General features: G+C 38.6%; 1 protein-coding gene across 1 annotated transcript in view; it reads right to left on the reverse strand.

The window, feature by feature from the left end:
* LOC308074135 (apoptosis-stimulating of p53 protein 1-like) overlaps positions 1 to 21,347 on the reverse strand; it is a 168,162-nt gene that overhangs the window by 140,316 nt on the left and 6,499 nt on the right. The window contains 3 exon segments of the mRNA XM_080413467.1: positions 5,142 to 5,206; positions 6,345 to 6,446; positions 14,689 to 14,836. Coding sequence (XP_080269593.1) covers positions 5,142 to 5,206; positions 6,345 to 6,446; positions 14,689 to 14,836 — 315 coding nt within the window.

Genomic DNA, 21,347 nt, shown 5'->3' on the forward strand with positions numbered 1-21,347 from the left:
TCTGTCTAATCTATCAAGAAGGCTGAGAGAGACCCAACGGCCTGATCAAGCAGTCATGTGCTGCACTCTAGTGGCGGACTTGTGCTGGGTCTTTACATTATGTCCCCTTAAATTATTTTCATGAGAAAAATTCAAAATATAAAAATAAAAAAACACGAAAATTGCTGGCACTGGGGGAGTACTTTATGAAAATACTCTGGCAGTCAAAGAGTTAATATGTCATGTGACTTTAACCTGTTGTTATTTATATGAATATGTCATGTGACTTTAACCTGTTGTTATTTATATTAATATGTCATGTGACTGTAACCTGATGTTATTTATATTAATATGTCATGTGACTGTAACCTGATGTTATTTATATTAATATGTCATGTGACTGTAACCTGATGTTATTTATATTAATATGTCATGTGACTGTAACCTGTTGTTATTTATATTAATATGTCATGTGACTGTAACCTGTTGTTATTTATATTAATATGTCATGTGACTTTAACGTCACAGAGTGCCGCGCTATGAGCTTGTATATCTGTTATTTTTGAATAGCCAAAGAAATGTTAAAATGACACAGATGTGTTCCCGGTCTTAATGGGTTAATATAGTCAAAGGGACAGAGGCCTCAAAGTGAGTGACACACACAGCCACACCAGTAGAGGGAGCCACCATGATCTGGTACCCAAATATAGACAAACATGTTAACATTCATTCTACTGGTCTGTCCTGAAAGCATCTATTAAAACAACAGGAGACCATAAGGGGAGGTTAATGTATAAAACATCTATCAGGAGACCATAAGGGGAGGTTAATGTATAAAACATCTATCAGGAGACCTCAAGGGGAGGTTAATGTATAAAACATCTATCAGGAGACCATAAGGGGAGGTTAATGTATAAAACATCTATCAGGAGACCATAAGGGGAGGTTAATGTATAAAACATCTATCAGGAGACCTCAAGGGGAGGTTAATGTATAAAACATCTATCAGGAGACCATAAGGGGAGGTTAATGTATAAAACATCTATCAGGAGACCATAAGGGGAGGTTAATGTATAAAACATCTATCAGGAGACCACTAGGGGAGGTTAATGTATAAAACATCTATCAGGAGACCACAAGGGGAGGTTAATGTATAAAACATCTATCAGGAGACCTCAAGGGATGGTTAATGTATAAAACATCTATCAGGAGACCACAAGGGGAGGTTAATGTATAAAACATCTATCAGGAGACCTCAAGGGGAGGTTAATGTATAAAACATCTATCAGGAGACCTCAAGGGGAGGTTCATGTATAAAACATCTATCAGGAGACCACAAGGGGAGGTTAATGTATAAAACATCTATCAGGAGACCTCAAGGGGAGGTTAATGTATAAAACATCTATCAGGAGACCTCAAGGGGAGGTTAATGTATAAAACATCTACCAGGAGACCTCAAGGGGAGGTTAATGTATAAAACATCTATCAGGAGACCTCAAGGGGAGGTTAATGTATAAAACATCTATCAGGAGACCACAAGGGGAGGTTAATGTATAAAACATCTATCAGGAGACCACAAGGGGAGGTTAATGTATAAAACATCTATCAGGAGACCTCAAGGGGAGGTTAATGTATAAAACATCTATCAGGAGACCACAAGGGGAGGTTAATGTATAAAACATCTATCAGGAGACCTCAAGGGGAGGTTAATGTATAAAACATCTATCAGGAGACCTCAAGGGGAGGTTAATGTATAAAACATCTATCAGGAGACCTCAAGGGGAGGTTAATGTATAAAACATCTATCAGGAGACCTCAAGGGGAGGTTAATGTATAAAACATCTATCAGGAGACCTCAAGGGGAGGTTAATGTATAAAACATCTATCAGGAGACCTCAAGGGGAGGTTAATGTATAAAACATCTATCAGGAGACCTCAAGGGGAGGTTAATGTATAAAACATCTATCAGGAGACCTCAAGGGGAGGTTAATGTATAAAACATCTATCAGGAGACCATAAGGGGAGGTTAATGTATAAAACATCTATCAGGAGACCTCAAGGGGAGGTTAATGTATAAACATCTATCAGGAGACCTCAAGAGGAGGTTAATGTATAAACATCTATCAGGAGACCTCAAGGGGAGGTTAATGTATAAAACATCTATCAGGAGACCATAAGGGGAGGTTAATGTATAAAACATCTATCAGGAGACCTCAAGGGGAGGTTAATGTATAAACATCTATCAGGAGACCTCAAGGGGAGGTTAATGTATAAAACATCTATCAGGAGACCTCAAGAGGAGGTTAATGTATAAAACATCTATCAGGAGACCTCAAGAGGAGGTTAATGTATAAACATCTATCAGGAGACCTCAAGGGGAGGTTAATGTATAAACATCTATCAGGAGACCTCAAGAGGAGGTTAATGTATAAACATCTATCAGGAGACCTCAAGGGGAGGTAGATGTATAAAACATCTATCAGGAGACCACAAGGGGAGGTTAATGTATAAAACATCTATCAGGAGACCTCAAGGGGAGGTTAATGTATAAAACATCTATCAGGAGACCACAAGGGGAGGTTAATGTATAAAACATCTATCAGGAGACCTCAAGGGGAGGTTAATGTATAAAACATCTATCAGGAGACCACAAGGGGAGGTGTGGTGTATCAGTATTCAAGACTGATGAATATGAAGTTATTATGATATTAATATATTATAAACACAAACCGTTAAAGTGTCTAATAACAAGAGGAGACCAAAACGTCACTAGGCTATTTGGGAAGATTCTAGTGACTGCCAGCTGCAGTGAATTGGTCAAGATAAGACCTGCAAATATGGTGTGAATCCAGAGTATCACACCCCGAGCGCTTGGTTCTCACAAAGCGCATTCTAATATTAGGCAAGAGTGCCTGTTTGACACTAGAACAGTTGCCCTTTTCAGTCAAGCCAGCCGAGATAAGTTAAAACAAACTTATAAAACGTATACTAATCTTTTCTAAATTCACAGTTAGATAGGACTAAGTTTTAGTAAAATAGGGCCGAGGGAAACCCTTTAGTGGGATAGAATGATCACTCTGTGTCTAAATCCGAGGTTAATGACGGCATCATTGTTAAAGGGATTTTGACGCTCTTTCCAGAGAGCTCCGACAGTTGGAGCAGAGCGCTTTTCTTTTAAGTAACTTTAATCATCTAGATCATTCATACAACGTCGGATATATTACTGTTTAGACTTATTTCAAAGCTAATAAAATGTTGAATAATAATGTTATAACGGGAGCATATGGAAAAGTACAGTCTTATAGATAAGGTTTAAGGGAATGATGTCATGTGTTCAGATCAAGGCAGACGCTATTTTCAGTGTCCTGGGAGGAGAAGGCGGGCCAAGCATTGTTTAGACAAGGAGCCTATTTGTGATTGACGGTCACAGACAGCAGGTAGTTTATTTATACTAAACTGTCTGTATATAATGGCTCGCATTGGAAGCAAACAGGGCTCTGTGATTCTGGACCCATGCAGATGCCACGTTTAGTAGGATAAAACAGAACCTATGAATAAGATGCGCTATATGTTGAATTGACCCGAACGTATAGATTGTTAAAAGAACTCTGACAATAAAATGGAATTGTTTGAGAATGAAAGCTCCGGTCTCTGAACGATGACTCTTTATTCACCGCCTCCGGAAATGGATCCGTATTTCTGCCGGTTCCCTTATGACTCAGATACCACAGAGGTTAATGTATAAAACATCTATCAGGAGACCTCAAGGGGAGGTTAATGTATAAAACATCTATCAGGAGACCTCAAGGGGAGGTTAATGTATAAAACATCTATCAGGAGACCTCAAGGGGAGGTTAATGTATAAAACATCTATCAGGAGACCTCAAGGGGAGGTTAATGTATAAAACATCTATCAGGAGACCTCAAGGGGAGGTTAATGTATAAAACATCTATCAGGAGACCTCAAGGGGAGGTTAATGTATAAAACATCTATCAGGAGACCTCAAGGGGAGGTTAATGTATAAAACATCTATCAGGAGACCTCAAGGGGAGGTTAATGTATAAAACATCTATCAGGAGACCTCAAGAGGAGGTTAATGTATAAAACATCTATCAGGAGACCTCAAGAGGAGGTTAATGTATAAAACATCTATCAGGAGACCTCAAGGGGAGGTTAATGTATAAAACATCTATCAGGAGACCTCAAGGGGAGGTTAATGTATAAAACATCTATCAGGAGACCTCAAGGGGAGGTTAATGTATAAAACATCTATCAGGAGACCTCAAGAGGAGGTTAATGTATAAAACATCTATCAGGAGACCTCAAGAGGAGGTTAATGTATAAAACATCTATCAGGAGACCTCAAGGGGAGGTTAATGTATAAAACATCTATCATTTATTTGTTTATACATTTATATTGGGGAATCCTTTCAGTTGGACCTTAAAAGATGTAAAGGATGGACTCTCTTATGTTAGTGGGCAGAATGTTACACATTGTGCTTCCTTGAACCGAAAATATTATATAAATGATAATATAATATAATATAATATAATATAATATAATATAATATAATATAATATAATATAATATAATGACTGGTGACGGCCTCACCGGCCAAACAGCTCCATAGAGAATCCATTTCCTGCTCCAGAAGACGTGGGTAACCAATCAGGGCCCAGTATTCGAATATGGGAGACTGTAATCGGTAGTTGGTTGTAGGTCTAACCAATTGCGTCGAGGCCCATTGTTTTGATCCCGCCCCTTGGGAAAAAAAACGTCCTCATGGAAGCACCAGACTCATATCCACACAGTGATATAGTCTGTATATATATATATATATATATATATATATATATATATATATATATACACACCAGACTCATATCCACACAGTATATGTCACATGACCCATATGTCTCATATATAGCTTATATTATGTCCACACATATAGGCATATATGCCACATATAGAGATATATATATGCCACATATATAGATATATATGTACATATATGTAGAGACACATGCAGGCGGCCAATTCCGAATATGTCACATATGAGAAACATATATGTAGCATAGTAAAAATATATGTTCATATATTTCCTTTGCCCCCCCTGGTGGCAGAGGCCAAAATCGCCTGTGTGTGTGTTCGTGTGTGTACCTTGTTGTCATCGGTCATGTCTAGTCCTTCAGTTGTCTGGTTCTGATCCAACAACAGCTGTCTGCCTGCACAACACACACACACACACACACACACACACACACACACACACACACACACACACACACACACACACACACACACGCACACGCACACGCACACGCACATGCACACACAGTACATTGACACTAATTAACAATCTACTTTGTTTTGTGTTATGTGCTAGAAGTGCAGTTTGACAGTAGATGGTAGAAGCTAGAAGGACAGTGTGTCAGGGTTGTCACTCTATAAATATGATTCTACACTTAAAATAACTTCAAAGAGTTCAGAGTTCAGGTGTAAAAATGTATTTATAAAAGACACACACACGCACGCACGCACACGCTCGCGCGCGCACACACAGTCTCTCTCTCTCTCTGATCTATAAATAGAGTCACGGTTTAATTCTTCTAAGTCCAGACTCGTTCACTCGGGGTTAATCTCACTGACCCCAGATAGATATATAGCAGCCAGTCAATGGAGGCTTTAATTAGTAGCTCGTTTAAACCTATACCTCGTTCATTAAACCTATACCTCATTAATTAAAGCTATACCTCGTTAATCAAAGCTATACCTCATTAATTAAAGCTATACCTCGTTAATTAAAGCTATACCTCGTTAATTAAAGCTATACCTCGTTAATTAAAGCTATACCTCGTTAATTAAAGCTATACCTCGTTAATTAAAGCTATACCTCGTTAATTAAAGCTATACCTCGTTTATTAAAGCTATACCTCGTTAATTAAAGCTATACCTCGTTAATTAAAGCTATACCTCGTTTATTAAAGCTATACCTCGTTAATTAAAGCTATACCTCATTAATTATTAGCTCATTTAAAATGATGCCTCCTTAATTAAAACTGTATCTCATTAATAGATGAACAAACGTAAACCTTTCACTTCCGGTCGGTGGACTTCAAAATAAGAGCAATTTGTCAAGTTACAGGAAAGTAGGTGTGTGACTTCTGGTCGGCGACATGAAAATGTGCGTTAGGTGTCCTCTTTTTGGGAATTCAGAATATGGTCTAATACTGTATGTATATTATATTGAGATATTTGGCAAAACCTGTGTGTGTGTGTGTGTGTGTGTGTGTGTGTGTGTGTGTGTGTGTGTGTGTGTGTGTGTGTGTGTGTGTGTGTGTGTGTGTGTGTGTGTGTGTGTACCGTAGGGGGCGTGGTGTCTCAGGTAGAAGCTGACCTCTGACCTTCTGGAGCCCCAACGATTCAACCAATTCAACAAGAGGATGTCCTGAGAGACAGGCCTCTCTGAGAGACAGACAGACAGAAATAGAGACAGACAGACAGACAGACAGACAGACAGACAGACAGACAGACAGACAGACAGACAGACAGACAGACAGACAGACAGACAGACAGACAGACAGACAGACAGACAGACAGACAGACAGACAGACAGACAGACAAGACAAGACAAGACAGACAGACAGAAATAGAGACAGACAAACATAGAGACAGACAGACAGACAGACAGACAGACAGACAGACAGACAGACAGACAGACAGACAGACAGACAGACAAAAAGGACAGACAGGCATTAATGTGTTATTCAGTCATATTAACACTAGTGTGTGTGTGAGTGTCACTAGTGTTATTCAGTCATATTAACACTGGTGTGTGTGTGAGTGTCACTAGTGTTATTCAGTCATATTAACACTGGTGTGTGTGTGTGTGAGTGTCACTAGTGTTATTTAGTCATATTAACACTGGTGTGTGTGAGTGTCACTAGTGTTATTCAGTCATATTAACACTAGTGTGTGTGTGAGCGTCACTAGTGTTATTCAGTCATATTAACACTGGTGTGTGTGTGAGTGTCACTAGTGTTATTTAGTCATATTAACACTGGTGTGTGTGAGCGTCACTAGTGTTATTCAGTCATATTAACACTGGTGTGTGTGTGAGTGTCACTAGTGTTATTCAGTCATATTAACACTGGTGTGTGTGTGAGTGTCACTAGTGTTATTCAGTCATATTAACACTGGTGTGTGTGAGTGTCACTAGTGTTATTCAGTCATATTAACACTAGTGTGTGTGTGAGTGTCACTAGTGTTATTCAGTCATATTAACACTGGTGTGTGTGTGAGTGTCACTAGTGTTATTTAGTCATATTAACACTGGTGTGTGTGAGCGTCACTAGTGTTATTCAGTCATATTAACACTGGTGTGTGTGTGAGTGTCACTAGTGTTATTTAGTCATATTAACACTGGTGTGTGTGAGCGTCACTAGTGTTATTCAGTCATATTAACACTGGTGTGTGTGTGAGTGTCACTAGTGTTATTCAGTCATATTAACACTGGTGTGTGTGTGAGTGTCACTAGTGTTATTTAGTCATATTAACACTGGTGTGTGTGAGCGTCACTAGTGTTATTCAGTCATATTAACACTGGTGTGTGTGTGTGAGTGTCACTAGTGTTATTCAGTCATATTAACACTAGTGTGTGTGTGTGAGTGTCACTAGTGTTATTCAGTCATATTAACACTAGTGTGTGTGAGTGTCACTAGTGTTATTCAGTCATATTAACACTGGTGTGTGTGTGAGCGTCACTAGTGTTATTCAGTCATATTAACACTAGTGTGTGTGTGAGTGTCACTAGTGTTATTCAGTCATATTAACACTGGTGTGTGTGTGAGCGTCACTAGTGTTATTCAGTCATATTAACACTAGTGTGTGTGAGTGTCACTAGTGTTATTCAGTCATATTAACACTAGTGTGTGTGTGAGCGTCACTAGTGTTATTCAGTCATATTAACACTGGTGTGTGTGTGAGCGTCACTAGTGTTATTCAGTCATATTAACACTGGTGTGTGTGTGAGTGTCACTAGTGTTATTCAGTCATATTAACACTAGTGTGTGTGTGAGCGTCACTAGTGTTATTCAGTCATATTAACACTAGTATGTGTGTGAGTGTCACTAGTGTTATTCAGTCATATTAACACTGGTGTGTGTGTGAGTGTCACTAGTGTTATTCAGTCATATTAACACTAGTGTGTGTGAGTGTCACTAGTGTTATTCAGTCATATTAACACTGGTGTGTGTGTGAGTGTCACTAGTGTTATTCAGTCATATTAACACTGGTGTGTGTGTGAGCGTCACTAGTGTTATTCAGTCATATTAACACTAGTGTGTGTGAGTGTCACTAGTGTTATTCAGTCATATTAACACTAGTGTGTGTGTGAGTGTCACTAGTGTTATTCAGTCATATTAACACTGGTGTGTGTGTGAGCGTCACTAGTGTTATTCAGTCATATTAACACTGGTGTGTGTGTGTGAGCGTCACTAGTGTTATTCAGTCATATTAACACTAGTGTGTGTGTGAGTGTCACTAGTGTTATTCAGTCATATTAACACTGGTGTGTGTGAGTGTCACTAGTGTTATTCAGTCATATTAACACTGGTGTGTGTGTGAGCGTCACTAGTGTTATTCAGTCATATTAACACTAGTGTGTGTGTGAGTGTCACTAGTGTTATTCAGTCATATTAACACTGGTGTGTGTGTGAGCGTCACTAGTGTTATTCAGTCATATTAACACTGGTGTGTGTGTGTGAGCGTCACTAGTGTTATTCAGTCATATTAACACTAGTGTGTGTGTGAGTGTCACTAGTGTTATTCAGTCATATTAACACTAGTGTGTGTGAGCGTCACTAGTGTTATTCAGTCATATTAACACTGGTGTGTGTGAGCGTCACTAGTGTTATTCAGTCATATTAACACTAGTGTGTGTGTGAGTGTCACTAGTGTTATTCAGTCATATTAACACTGGTGTGTGTGTGAGCGTCACTAGTGTTATTCAGTCATATTAACACTAGTGTGTGTGAGTGTCACTAGTGTTATTCAGTCATATTAACACTAGTGTGTGTGAGTGTCACTAGTGTTATTCAGTCATATTAACACTAGTGTGTGTGTGAGTGTCACTAGTGTTATTCAGTCATATTAACACTAGTGTGTGTGTGAGCGTCACTAGTGTTATTCAGTCATATTAACACTAGTGTGTGTGAGTGTCACTAGTGTTATTCAGTCATATTAACACTAGTGTGTGTGAGTGTCACTAGTGTTATTCAGTCATATTAACACTAGTGTGTGTGTGAGCGTCACTAGTGTTATTCAGTCATATTAACACTGGTGTGTGTGTGTGAGCGTCACTAGTGTTATTCAGTCATATTAACACTGGTGTGTGTGAGTGTCACTAGTGTTATTCAGTCATATTAACACTAGTGTGTGTGAGTGTCACTAGTGTTATTCAGTCATATTAACACTAGTGTGTGTGAGCGTCACTAGTTTTATTCAGTCATATTAACACTAGTGTGTGTGTGAGTGTCACTAGTGTTATTCAGTCATATTAACACTGGTGTGTGTGAGTGTCACTAGTGTTATTCAGTCATATTAACACTGGTGTGTGTGTGAGCGTCACTAGTGTTATTCAGTCATATTAACACTAGTGTGTGTGTGAGTGTCACTAGTGTTATTCAGTCATATTAACACTAGTGTGTGTGTGAGTGTCACTAGTGTTATTCAGTCATATTAACACTGGTGTGTGTGTGAGCGTCACTAGTGTTATTCAGTCATATTAACACTAGTGTGTGTGTGAGTGTCACTAGTGTTATTCAGTCATATTAACACTGGTGTGTGTGAGTGTCACTAGTGTTATTCAGTCATATTAACACTGGTGTGTGTGTGAGCGTCACTAGTGTTATTCAGTCATATTAACACTGGTGTGTGTGTGAGCGTCACTAGTGTTATTCAGTCATATTAACACTAGTGTGTGTGTGAGCGTTACTAGTGTTATTCAGTCATATTAACACTAGTGTGTGTGAGTGTCACTAGTGTTATTCAGTCATATTAACACTAGTGTGTGTGAGTGTCACTAGTGTTATTCAGTCATATTAACACTAGTGTGTGTGAGCGTCACTAGTGTTATTCAGTCATATTAACACTGGTGTGTGTGAGTGTCACTAGTGTTATTCAGTCATATTAACACTGGTGTGTGAGTGAGCGTCACTAGTGTTATTCAGTCATATTAACACTGGTGTGTGTGAGTGTCACTAGTGTTATTCAGTCATATTAACACTGGTGTGTGTGTGAGCGTCACTAGTGTTATTCAGTCATATTAACACTGGTGTGTGTGAGTGTCACTAGTGTTATTCAGTCATATTAACACTGGTGTGTGTGTGTGAGCGTTACTAGTGTTATTCAGTCATATTAACACTAGTGTGTGTGAGTGTCACTAGTGTTATTCAGTCATATTAACACTAGTGTGTGTGAGTGTCACTAGTGTTATTCAGTCATATTAACACTAGTGTGTGTGAGTGTCACTAGTGTTATTCAGTCATATTAACACTAGTGTGTGTGAGTGTCACTAGTGTTATTCAGTCATATTAACACTAGTGTGTGTGAGTGTCACTAGTGTTATTCAGTCATATTAACACTAGTGTGTGTGAGTGTCACTAGTGTTATTCAGTCATATTAACACTGGTGTGTGTGTGAGCGTCACTAGTGTTATTCAGTCATATTAACACTAGTGTGTGTGTGAGCGTCACTAGTGTTATTCAGTCATATTAACACTGGTGTGTGTGTGAGCGTCACTAGTGTTATTCAGTCATATTAACACTAGTGTGTGTGTGAGCGTCACTAGTGTTATTCAGTCATATTAACACTAGTGTGTGTGAGTGTCACTAGTGTTATTCAGTCATATTAACACTAGTGTGTGTGTGAGCGTCACTAGTGTTATTCAGTCATATTAACACTAGTGTGTGTGAGCGTCACTAGTGTTATTCAGTCATATTAACACTGGTGTGTGTGTGAGCGTCACTAGTGTTATTCAGTCATATTAACACTAGTGTGTGTGTGAGCGTCACTAGTGTTATTCAGTCATATTAACACTAGTGTGTGTGTGAGCGTCACTAGTGTTATTCAGTCATATTAACACATCGACCGCCAGAGGTTAATCTCATAATGTACTCACCAGTGCCAAGGTGTTTTTGTTGTTTTTTTGTTTTTTTCATGTCGCCATAGATCTTGTTAAAATCCTTAAGATTGAGCTCTACACGGTCTGTTTACATCCGCGAGATCTCCCTGTATCTCCCAGTGAAGATCGCGTGTCAAACGGGGTATCCATGTTGTAGTTAGAGCGGATTACGTTAAACAGTGAAATGCGAGGAGAAAAAACTACAGGAAGAGAATTGAGTTTCAGTTTCGTCTGTAGAATGGGAGCGGGCGTGATCGTCAAAACCGGATCCCAAATAATTCTATTTCCGGTCATCAAACCGGAAACGGAAGTGGATCAAAAAAATTCCGAAAGTGCACCCGGACCGCGCATGCGCGAAAAGACCGGCGCTTAACAGTTGGATTTAACGGACCGTAGGACTACGTTCTTGGCGGTTAATGTGTTAACACTAGTGTGTGTGAGCGTCACTAGTGTTATTCAGTCATATTAACACTAGTGTGTGTGTGAGCGTCACTAGTGTTATTCAGTCATATTAACACTAGTGTGTGTGAGTGTCACTAGTGTTATTCAGTCATATTAACACTGGTGTGTGTGTGAGCGTTACTAGTGTTATTCAGTCATATTAACACTAGTGTGTGCGAGTGTCACTAGTGTTATTCAGTCATATTAACACTAGTGTGTGTGAGTGTCACTAGTGTTATTCAGTCATATTAACACTGGTGTGTGTGTGAGCGTCACTAGTGTTATTCAGTCATATTAACACTAGTGTGTGTGAGTGTCACTAGTGTTATTCAGTCATATTAACACTGGTGTGTGTGTGAGCGTCACTAGTGTTATTCAGTCATATTAACACTAGTGTGTGTGTGAGCGTCACTAGTGTTATTTAGTCATATTAACACTGGTGTGTGTGTGTGAGCGTCACTAGTGTTATTCAGTCATATTAACACTAGTGTGTGTGTGTGAGCGTCACTAGTGTTATTCAGTCATATTAACACTGGTGTGTGTGTGTGAGCGTCACTAGTGTTATTCAGTCATATTAACACTAGTGTGTGTGTGAGCGTCACTAGTGTTATTCAGTCATATTAACACTGGTGTGTGTGAGTGTCACTAGTGTTATTCAGTCATATTAACACTGGTGTGTGTGTGAGCGTTACTAGTGTTATTCAGTCATATTAACACTGGTGTGTGTGTGAGTGTCACTAGTGTTATTCAGTCATATTAACACTGGTGTGTGTGTGAGCGTCACTAGTGTTATTCAGTCATATTAACACTGGTGTGTGTGTGAGCGTTACTAGTGTTATTCAGTCATATTAACACTAGTGTGTGTGAGCGTCACTAGTGTTATTCAGTCATATTAACACTAGTGTGTGTGAGTGTCACTAGTGTTATTCAGTCATATTAACACTGGTGTGTGTGAGTGTCACTAGTGTTATTCAGTCATATTAACACTAGTGCGTGTGTGAGCGTCACTAGTGTTATTCAGTCATATTAACACTGGTGTGTGTGTGAGCGTCACTAGTGTTATTCAGTCATATTAACACTGGTGTGTGTGAGTGTCACTAGTGTTATTCAGTCATATTAACACTAGTGTGTGTGAGTGTCACTAGTGTTATTCAGTCATATTAACACTAGTGTGTGTGAGCGTCACTAGTGTTATTCAGTCATATTAACACTGGTGTGTGTGAGCGTCACTAGTGTTATTCAGTCATATTAACACTAGTGTGTGTGTGAGTGTCACTAGTGTTATTCAGTCATATTAACACTGGTGTGTGTGTGAGCGTCACTAGTGTTATTCAGTCATATTAACACTAGTGTGTGTGAGTGTCACTAGTGTTATTCAGTCATATTAACACTAGTGTGTGTGAGTGTCACTAGTGTTATTCAGTCATATTAACACTGGTGTGTGTGAGCGTCACTAGTGTTATTCAGTCATATTAACACTGGTGTGTGTGAGCGTCACTAGTGTTATTCAGTCATATTAACACTGGTGTGTGTGAGTGTCACTAGTGTTATTCAGTCATATTAACACTGGTGTGTGTGTGAGCGTCACTAGTGTTATTCAGTCATATTAACACTAGTGTGTGTGTGAGCGTCACTAGTGTTATTCAGTCATATTAACACTAGTGTGTGTGTGAGCGTTACTAGTGTTATTCAGTCATATTAACACTGGTGTGTGTGTGAGCGTCACTAGTGTTATTCAGTCATATTAACACTAGTGTGTGTGTGAGCGTCACTAGTGTTATTCAGTCATATTAACACTGGTGTGTGTGTGAGCGTTACTAGTGTTATTCAGTCATATTAACACTGGTGTGTGTGAGCGTCACTAGTGTTATTCAGTCATATTAACACTGGTGTGTGTGAGCGTCACTTGTGTTATTCAGTCATAGAAGCAGATTCTATGGACAAAACCCTCATGTTTCCTTATCTCCGCCAGGTCGGGTGGCCGAAGGCCGGAGACCTGAGCGCTGTTGGACCGATCGGTACAACACTCCCAGTAAGCCAAGGAGGAACCTCTGCATCCATCACATGTTCCTAATCGGCCTCATGGTGGCGCTATAACAGCGCACTTCACGTTTTGGCCTCTAAACAAAACAAGAATCCTTGGATCATCATGACTCCCCATATAGGCCCCTATTTCTGGCTGACAAGGTTTTCAGTCATTTTGTGTTTTCTTCTTCCTCTGCTGTTCACTTTGTCCAACAACCTCAAGCAAATCGGTGCCTTTTCTCTTCCATATTCCATTCTGATTGGCTGTGACTGACTCCTTTTCTCTTCCATATTCCATTCTGATTGGCTGTGACTGACTCCTTTTCTCTTCCATATTCCATTCTGATTGGCTGTGACTGACTCCTTTTCTCTTCCATATTCCATTCTGATTGGCTGTGACTGACTCCTTTTGGTCACAAAGGTTGCATGCTCATTCTATGTGTCTGTTTACAGCGTCATGCAGACCCATACAGTACGTCATGCAGACCCATACAGTACGTCATACACGGGCGGGTTATTTAAGCTCAGTTACATTTGTGTTCCGTCCGCTTGTGTTTCTGGGTGTTGTCATGCGGCGTTTGCTCCCACCACCACCCCAGCACCACCAGTGGGCTCTGCTATTGGTTCTGTTCCCCATGGGGGGTTGTGTTATTATATATCTATCTCCCTGCTCTTCATGGTTAATGATGGTTGTCTTAATTGTGCTGAGCAGGGAGAGAAATGTAGCAGAGCCTGAACGCCAAGATAACATATTACATCCACACTTGTATTCTCATTCTATTATATTGTTTCAATATATTCAGTCTAAAATATTGGTTCTATCTATTTGTGAGTTATCTGACAGAACTGACTTCCCTGGGTTAGTCAACCCAGCCTGGCAGGGAGCTGCGGGGCTAGTCTTTTTATGTTAGTTTTTTTCTCCATAAATTAATGTATGACACCGTCATGCAAAAGTAGCAACAAACTGCTGATCTACAAGCTCACAGCGCGTCGACCACACCGTTATTAAACAAGGCCTAAACGGTCAACAAACAGCGTAACCATGGTAACATGACTCACCTCGCCCCGCCCACACTTCAGCCAGGTGACACGCCCCCTCGCCCGCCTCCTTGCAGTACTCCACCACGTCAATCACTCTGGTCGCCGCGGTAACCGGCACCTCCGTCAGCATCTGCTGGCTGTTGTTCAGATACACCGTCAGGATCACCTGGAAGGGTTAAAAATACACCTTCAAACAAAAGGGTTCAAAATACACCTTCAAACAAAGGGTTAAAAATACACCTCAAACAAAGAGTTCAAAATACACCTTCAAACAAAGGGTTAAAAATACACCTTCAAGCAAAGGGTTAAAAATACACCTTCAAACAAAGGGTTAAAAATACACCTTCAAACAAAGAGTTCAAAATACACCTTCAAACAAAGGGTTCAAAATACACCTTCAAACAAAGGGTTAAAAATACACCTTCAAACAAAGGGTTCAAAATACACCTTCAAACAAAGGGTTCAAAATACACCTTCAAGCAAAGGGTTAAAAATACACCTTCAAACAAAGAGTTCAAAATACACCTTCAAACAAAGGGTTCAAAATACACCTTCAAACAAAGGGTTCAAAATACACCTTCAAACAAAGAGTTCAAAATACACCTTTAAACAAAGGGTTCAAAATACACCTTCAAACAAAGGGTTCAAAATACACCTTCAAACAAAGGGTTCAAAATACACCTTCAAACAAAGGGTTCAAAATACACCTTCAAACAAAGGGTTCAAAATACACCTTCAAACAAAGGGTTCAAAATACACCTTCAAACAAAGGGTTCAAAATACACCTTCAAACAAAGGGTTAAGCTTCCTCTTCCTGTCTCTTTAGCCCATTTAGTGTCATTTTTGGGCGGTGAAACCGCCCCTATAAGTGAGATTTGGAAAAATGTACAAATATCTTGGGCAGTGAAACCGCCCCTAAAAGTGAGGTTTGGAAATTTGTACAATTATCCTGCCCTGTGATTGGCCAATCACAATCTATTCAGGACTGTGATTGGCCAGTGTCACATGACACATGTGCATAGCCCTATATAAGCAACCATAACTTGAAAAAAAACATAAATTGGTTTTTTTCAAGTTATGGTTTCGTCCATCATAAAGAGTGTTTCAATAAATGTATTTATCTTTTGTACATGATTGGTCGACTCCATTCAGTATTGTGATTAGCTAGCAAGACACCGCCCACTTCACACAGGGTGTCATTTTCACATTTCTTTGGCTATTCAAAAATAGCAGATCTACAAGCTCATGGTGTGGCACCGAGTGCCACGCCATGAGCTTGTAGATCTGCTATTTTTGAAAAATCGTGAAAATTTGTGCAAATCTTTGAATATATATATATATATATTCTTTTTAAAGCGAACATTTGTAACTAAAATCTTTGCTTCTGGAGGATTCTACACACGTCTTCTAAATCATACTTTTTAAATTATTTGTTTAAACGTATGTTGCTATAATCAGTGGTTCTCAAACCTTTTCATGTCAAGGACCCCTCAAAACGATTTGTATTTGGCCACGGACCCCCATCTCAAAATGTGTTGTTCCAGGGACCCCCATCTCAAAATGTGTTGTTCCAGGGACCCCCATCTCAAAATGTGTTGTTCTAGGGACCCCCAGAAGCAAAGATTTGAGTTACAAACATTCGCTTAAAAAAAATCTAATATTTACACACATTTTCATGATTTTTCATAAATAGCAGATCTACAAGCTCATAGTGCGGCACTCGTATGAGCTTGTAGATCTGCTATTTTTGAATAGCGCAAAGAAATCTACAAATGACACAGATGAGTTCCCGGTCTTAATGGGTTAACTTTGAACTTTGAACTACAGTATGTTTCCATAAAATCCATAAAAACAGATCTCATGTGTCCTAATGGGGTCATAGGTCATAGGTCATCCTAATGGGCGATTTGTGAAACAGTGTGAAAAGGACCACCCCCCCCCCCCACACACACACACACACACACACACACTAGTGCTGATTCCTAAACAATAACAATATGTAAAATAATTAAGTTTTAGTCATATTGTTCCTGCTGTTCTACATGCTGCCAACCAGGTGAAGAAATCGCAGATTGAGGCTTTAATCTTTGCTTCTGTGAAATATCCAAGACCACCAGGGCTTTATTACTAGTTTCACCACTTTATATTCTCTCATCTTAACACAATAACCATAAATAGATCTACAAGCGCATTGGGAGCTTGTAGATCGGCTGTTTTCACTGTAACCCTAACCCTAACCCATAGAACATTGGTTCTCAAAATGGGCGGAGTGGGGGGGGGGGGGGGGGCAGAACTTTAATCCAGGCTCTTCTTACCGTCCAACAGAGTCTAAAAGGAAGAATTCAAAGCATTCATAAAAATAACAATGATTTTCCTCACCTAACCTCTTCCTTTGTTCTGTTCCATATCCACCAGAATAAATACATTCTTCCTTCTTTTAGGTTCTAAAGTTTATCAAACACCCTTTATTGGTTCAAAGTTGTGCTTTGTATTACAGTGTGAGGCTTTAAAGAGTCTCTTTGTTAAAACCACAACAAACATTCCTTCTTCCAAAATGGAACCCAGGTCTGATGCAGGTCATCAGTGTGTTGCCAGATTTTGCAAAAGAAACAAGCAGCCAGGTCTTTGAAAACAAGCCCAAAAGAAGCAACTAGGCTATATGAAAGTAGCAGATCAACAAGCTCACAATGTGTCAAATCACAACATGCGGTGAGCTTGTAGATCTGCTATTTTCAAAAAATATTGGGTGTGAAAAAGTAAAATATTTTTTAATATTCTTTAAACATTTTAACAACACAAATCTTGTATGGGGGTCCCTGGTACCACATGTTTACAGATGAGGGTCCCTGGTACCACATGTTTACAGATGAGGGTCCCTGACACCACATGTTTTTATACACCACAGATGGGGGTCCCTGGGACCACATGTTTACAGATGGGGGTCCCTGGCACCACAGATGGGGGTCCCTGGGACCACAAGTTTTCAGATGGGGGTCCCTGGGGGTCTGCGACTCTCCTTGACATGAGGTCATGTGTGAACGGCTGGTTTAAAAAACATTAGAAAAGCCTAATTAAGAAACTCTTAAATGTAACACTGGTCAACAGGAAACTCATGGGGTTCCCTGCTCCCCTACCTGGCCACGCCCACAGTGGTCATATCTAATGGTCATATCTAATGGTCATATCTAATGGTCATATCTAATGGTCATATCTAATGGTCATATCTAATGGTCATATCTAATGGTCAGATTATGTGCAGCTTGGGTAAAGGTTCAGAATGAAGATGTGTTCAACAGCCTTCATGTTATTGTTATGTTAATATGTGTTCAACAGCCTTCATGTTATTGTTATGTTAATACGTGTTCAACAGCCTTCATGTTATTGTTATGTTAATACGTGTTCAACAGCCTTCATGTTATTGTTATGTTAATATGTGTTCAACAGCCTTCATGTTATTGTTATGTTAATACGTGTTCAACAGCCTCCATGTTATTGTTATGTTAATATGTGTTCAACAGCCTTCATGTTATTGTTATGTTAATATGTGTTCAACAGCCTTCATGTTATTGTTATGTTAATATGTGTTCAACAGCCTTCATGTTAGTGTTATGTTAATATGTGTTCAACAGCCTTCATGTTATTGTTATGTTAATATGTGTTCAACAGCCTTCATGTTATTGTTATGTTAATATGTGTTCAACAGCCTTCATGTTATTGTTATGTTAATACGTGTTCAACAGCCTCCATGTTATTGTTATGTTAATATGTGTTCAACAGCCTTCATGTTATTGTTATGTTAATATGTGTTCAACAGCCTTCATGTTATTGTTATGTTAATATGTGTTCAACAGCCTTCATGTTAGTGTTATGTTAATATGTGTTCAACAGCCTTCATGTTATTGTTATGTTAATATGTGTTCAACAGCCTTCATGTTATTGTTATGTTAATATGTGTTCAACAGCCTTCATGTTAGTGTTATGTTAATATGTGTTCAACAGCCTTCATGTTATTGTTATGTTATGTTAATATGTGTTCAACAGCCTTCATGTTTTTGTTATGTTAATACGTGTTCAACAGCCTTCATGTTATTGTTATGTTAATATGTGTTCAACAGCCTTCATGTTATGTTAATATGTGTTCAACAGCCTTCATGTTATTGTTATGTTAATACGTGTTCAACAGCCTTCATGTTATTGTTATGTTATGTTAATATGTGTTCAACAGCCTTTATGTTATTGTTATGTTAATACGTGTTCAACAGCCTTCATGTTATTGTTATGTTAATATGTGTTCAACAGCCTTCATGTTATTGTTATGTTATGTTAATATGTGTTCAACAGCCTTCATGTTTTTGTTATGTTAATACATGTTCAACAGCCTTCATGTTATTGTTATGTTAATATGTGTTCAACAGCCTTCATGTTATTGTTATGTTAATATGTGTTCAACAGCCTTCATGTTATTGTTATGTTAATACGTGTTCAACAGCCTTCATGTTATTGTTATGTTATGTTAATATGTGTTCAACAGCCTTTATGTTATTGTTATGTTAATATGTGTTCAACAGCCTTCATGTTATTGTTATGTTAATATGTGTTCAACAGCCTTCATGTTATTGTTATGTTAATATGTGTTCAACAGCCTTCATGTTATTGTTATGTTAATATGTGTTCAACAGCCTTCATGTTATTGTTATGTTAATATGTGTTCAACAGCCTTCATGTTATTGTTATGTTAATATGTGTTCAACAGCCTTCATGTTATTGTTATGTTAATATGTGTTCAACAGCCTTCATGTTATTGTTATGTTAATACGTGTTCAACAGCCTTCATGTTATTGTTATGTTATGTTAATATGTGTTCAACAGCCTTTATGTTATTGTTATGTTAATATGTGTTCAACAGCCTTCATGTTATTGTTATGTTAATATGTGTTCAACAGCCTTCATGTTATTGTTATGTTAATATGTGTTCAACAGCCTTCATGTTATTGTTATGTTAATACGTGTTCAACAGCCTTCATGTTATTGTTATGTTAATATGTGTTCAACAGCCTTCATGTTATTGTTATGTTAATATGTGTTCAACAGCCTTCATGTTATTGTTATGTTAATATGTGTTCAACAGCCTTCATGTTATTGTTATGTTAATATGTGTTCAACAGCCTTCATGTTATTGTTATGTTAATATGTGTTCAACAGCCTTCATGTTATTGTTATGTTAATACGTGTTCAACAGCCTCCATGTTATTGTTATGTTATGTTAATATGTGTTCAACAGCCTTCATGTTATTGTTATGTTAATACGTGTTCAACAGCCTTCATGTTATTGTTATGTTATGTTAATATGTGTTCAACAGCCTTCATGTTATTGTTATGTTAATATGTGTTCAACAGCCTTCATGTTATTGTTATGTTAATACGTGTTCAACAGCCTTCATGTTATTGTTATGTTAATATGTGTTCAACAGCCTTCATGTTATTGTTATGTTAATACGTGTTCAACAGCCTTCATGTTATTGTTATGTTAATATGTGTTCAACAGCCTTCATGTTATTGTTATGTTAATACGTGTTCAACAGCCTTCATGTTATTGTTATGTTAATACGTGTTCAACAGCCTCCATGTTATTGTTATGTTAATACGTGTTCAACAGCCTCCATGTTATTGTTATGTTAATATGTGTTCAACAGCCTTCATGTTATTGTCATTAGTTGTGTCTTCATTTTACAAATGGAGGTTTCACCACATCGACAAAATATAAATGACAGAGTGGCAACACGGCAAAAGTTGTGCAAAAACAGTTATCTAACAGGGTTATGGTTATAGTTATGGTTAGAACATGATAAACAGTTATCAAACAGGGTTATGGTTATAGTTATGGTTAGAACATGATAAACAGTTATCTAACAGGGTTATGGTTATAGTTAGGGTTAGAACATGTATATATGTGTATATATATGGTTATAGTTAGGGTTATAGTTAGGGTTAGAACATGGACACTAACACACATATATCTGACTGTGTCATTGGCTGTGAAAGTGGCATAAAGCGTTGAATCTGGAGAAACCAGTTAGTGTTGAGCTATTTTTAATTGTTCTTGTTTGATTTGTTTATTGCAGACAGCAGCTGACAAAGTAGACATGTAAAAGTTTGAGAACCAGTGCCCTAGGGGTCCCTGACCCCCTGTTGAAGACCCCTGGTCTTTTTCATTTTGGTGAAATTGTTCACCAATCAATGTGTCTGTCCTTGGGTTGTCATGGCAACACTATGGATCTACAAACAGCCTGGGGGGTTCACAGACAGACAGACAGACAGACAGACAGACAGACAGACAGACAGACAGACAGACAGACAGACAGACAGACAGACAGACAGACAGACAGACAGACAGACAGAACCTTAATTAACTGACTATCAATAGATGTGTCTTTATTGAACACAGAGAGAACATTCAATAACAAAATGGATCCATGTGACCAACTATTATAACACACACACACACACACACACACACACACACACACACACACACACACACACACACACACACAGACACACACACACACACACACACACACACACACACACACACACACACACACACACACACACACACACACACAGTATGAAATACAAACTATGAAATACACACACTGTATGAATACACACTATGT

The sequence above is a fragment of the Gymnoscopelus braueri genome, assembly GCF_963280865.1.
Source record: "Gymnoscopelus braueri genome assembly, chromosome: 19".
NCBI lineage: Eukaryota > Metazoa > Chordata > Actinopteri > Myctophiformes > Myctophidae > Gymnoscopelus > Gymnoscopelus braueri.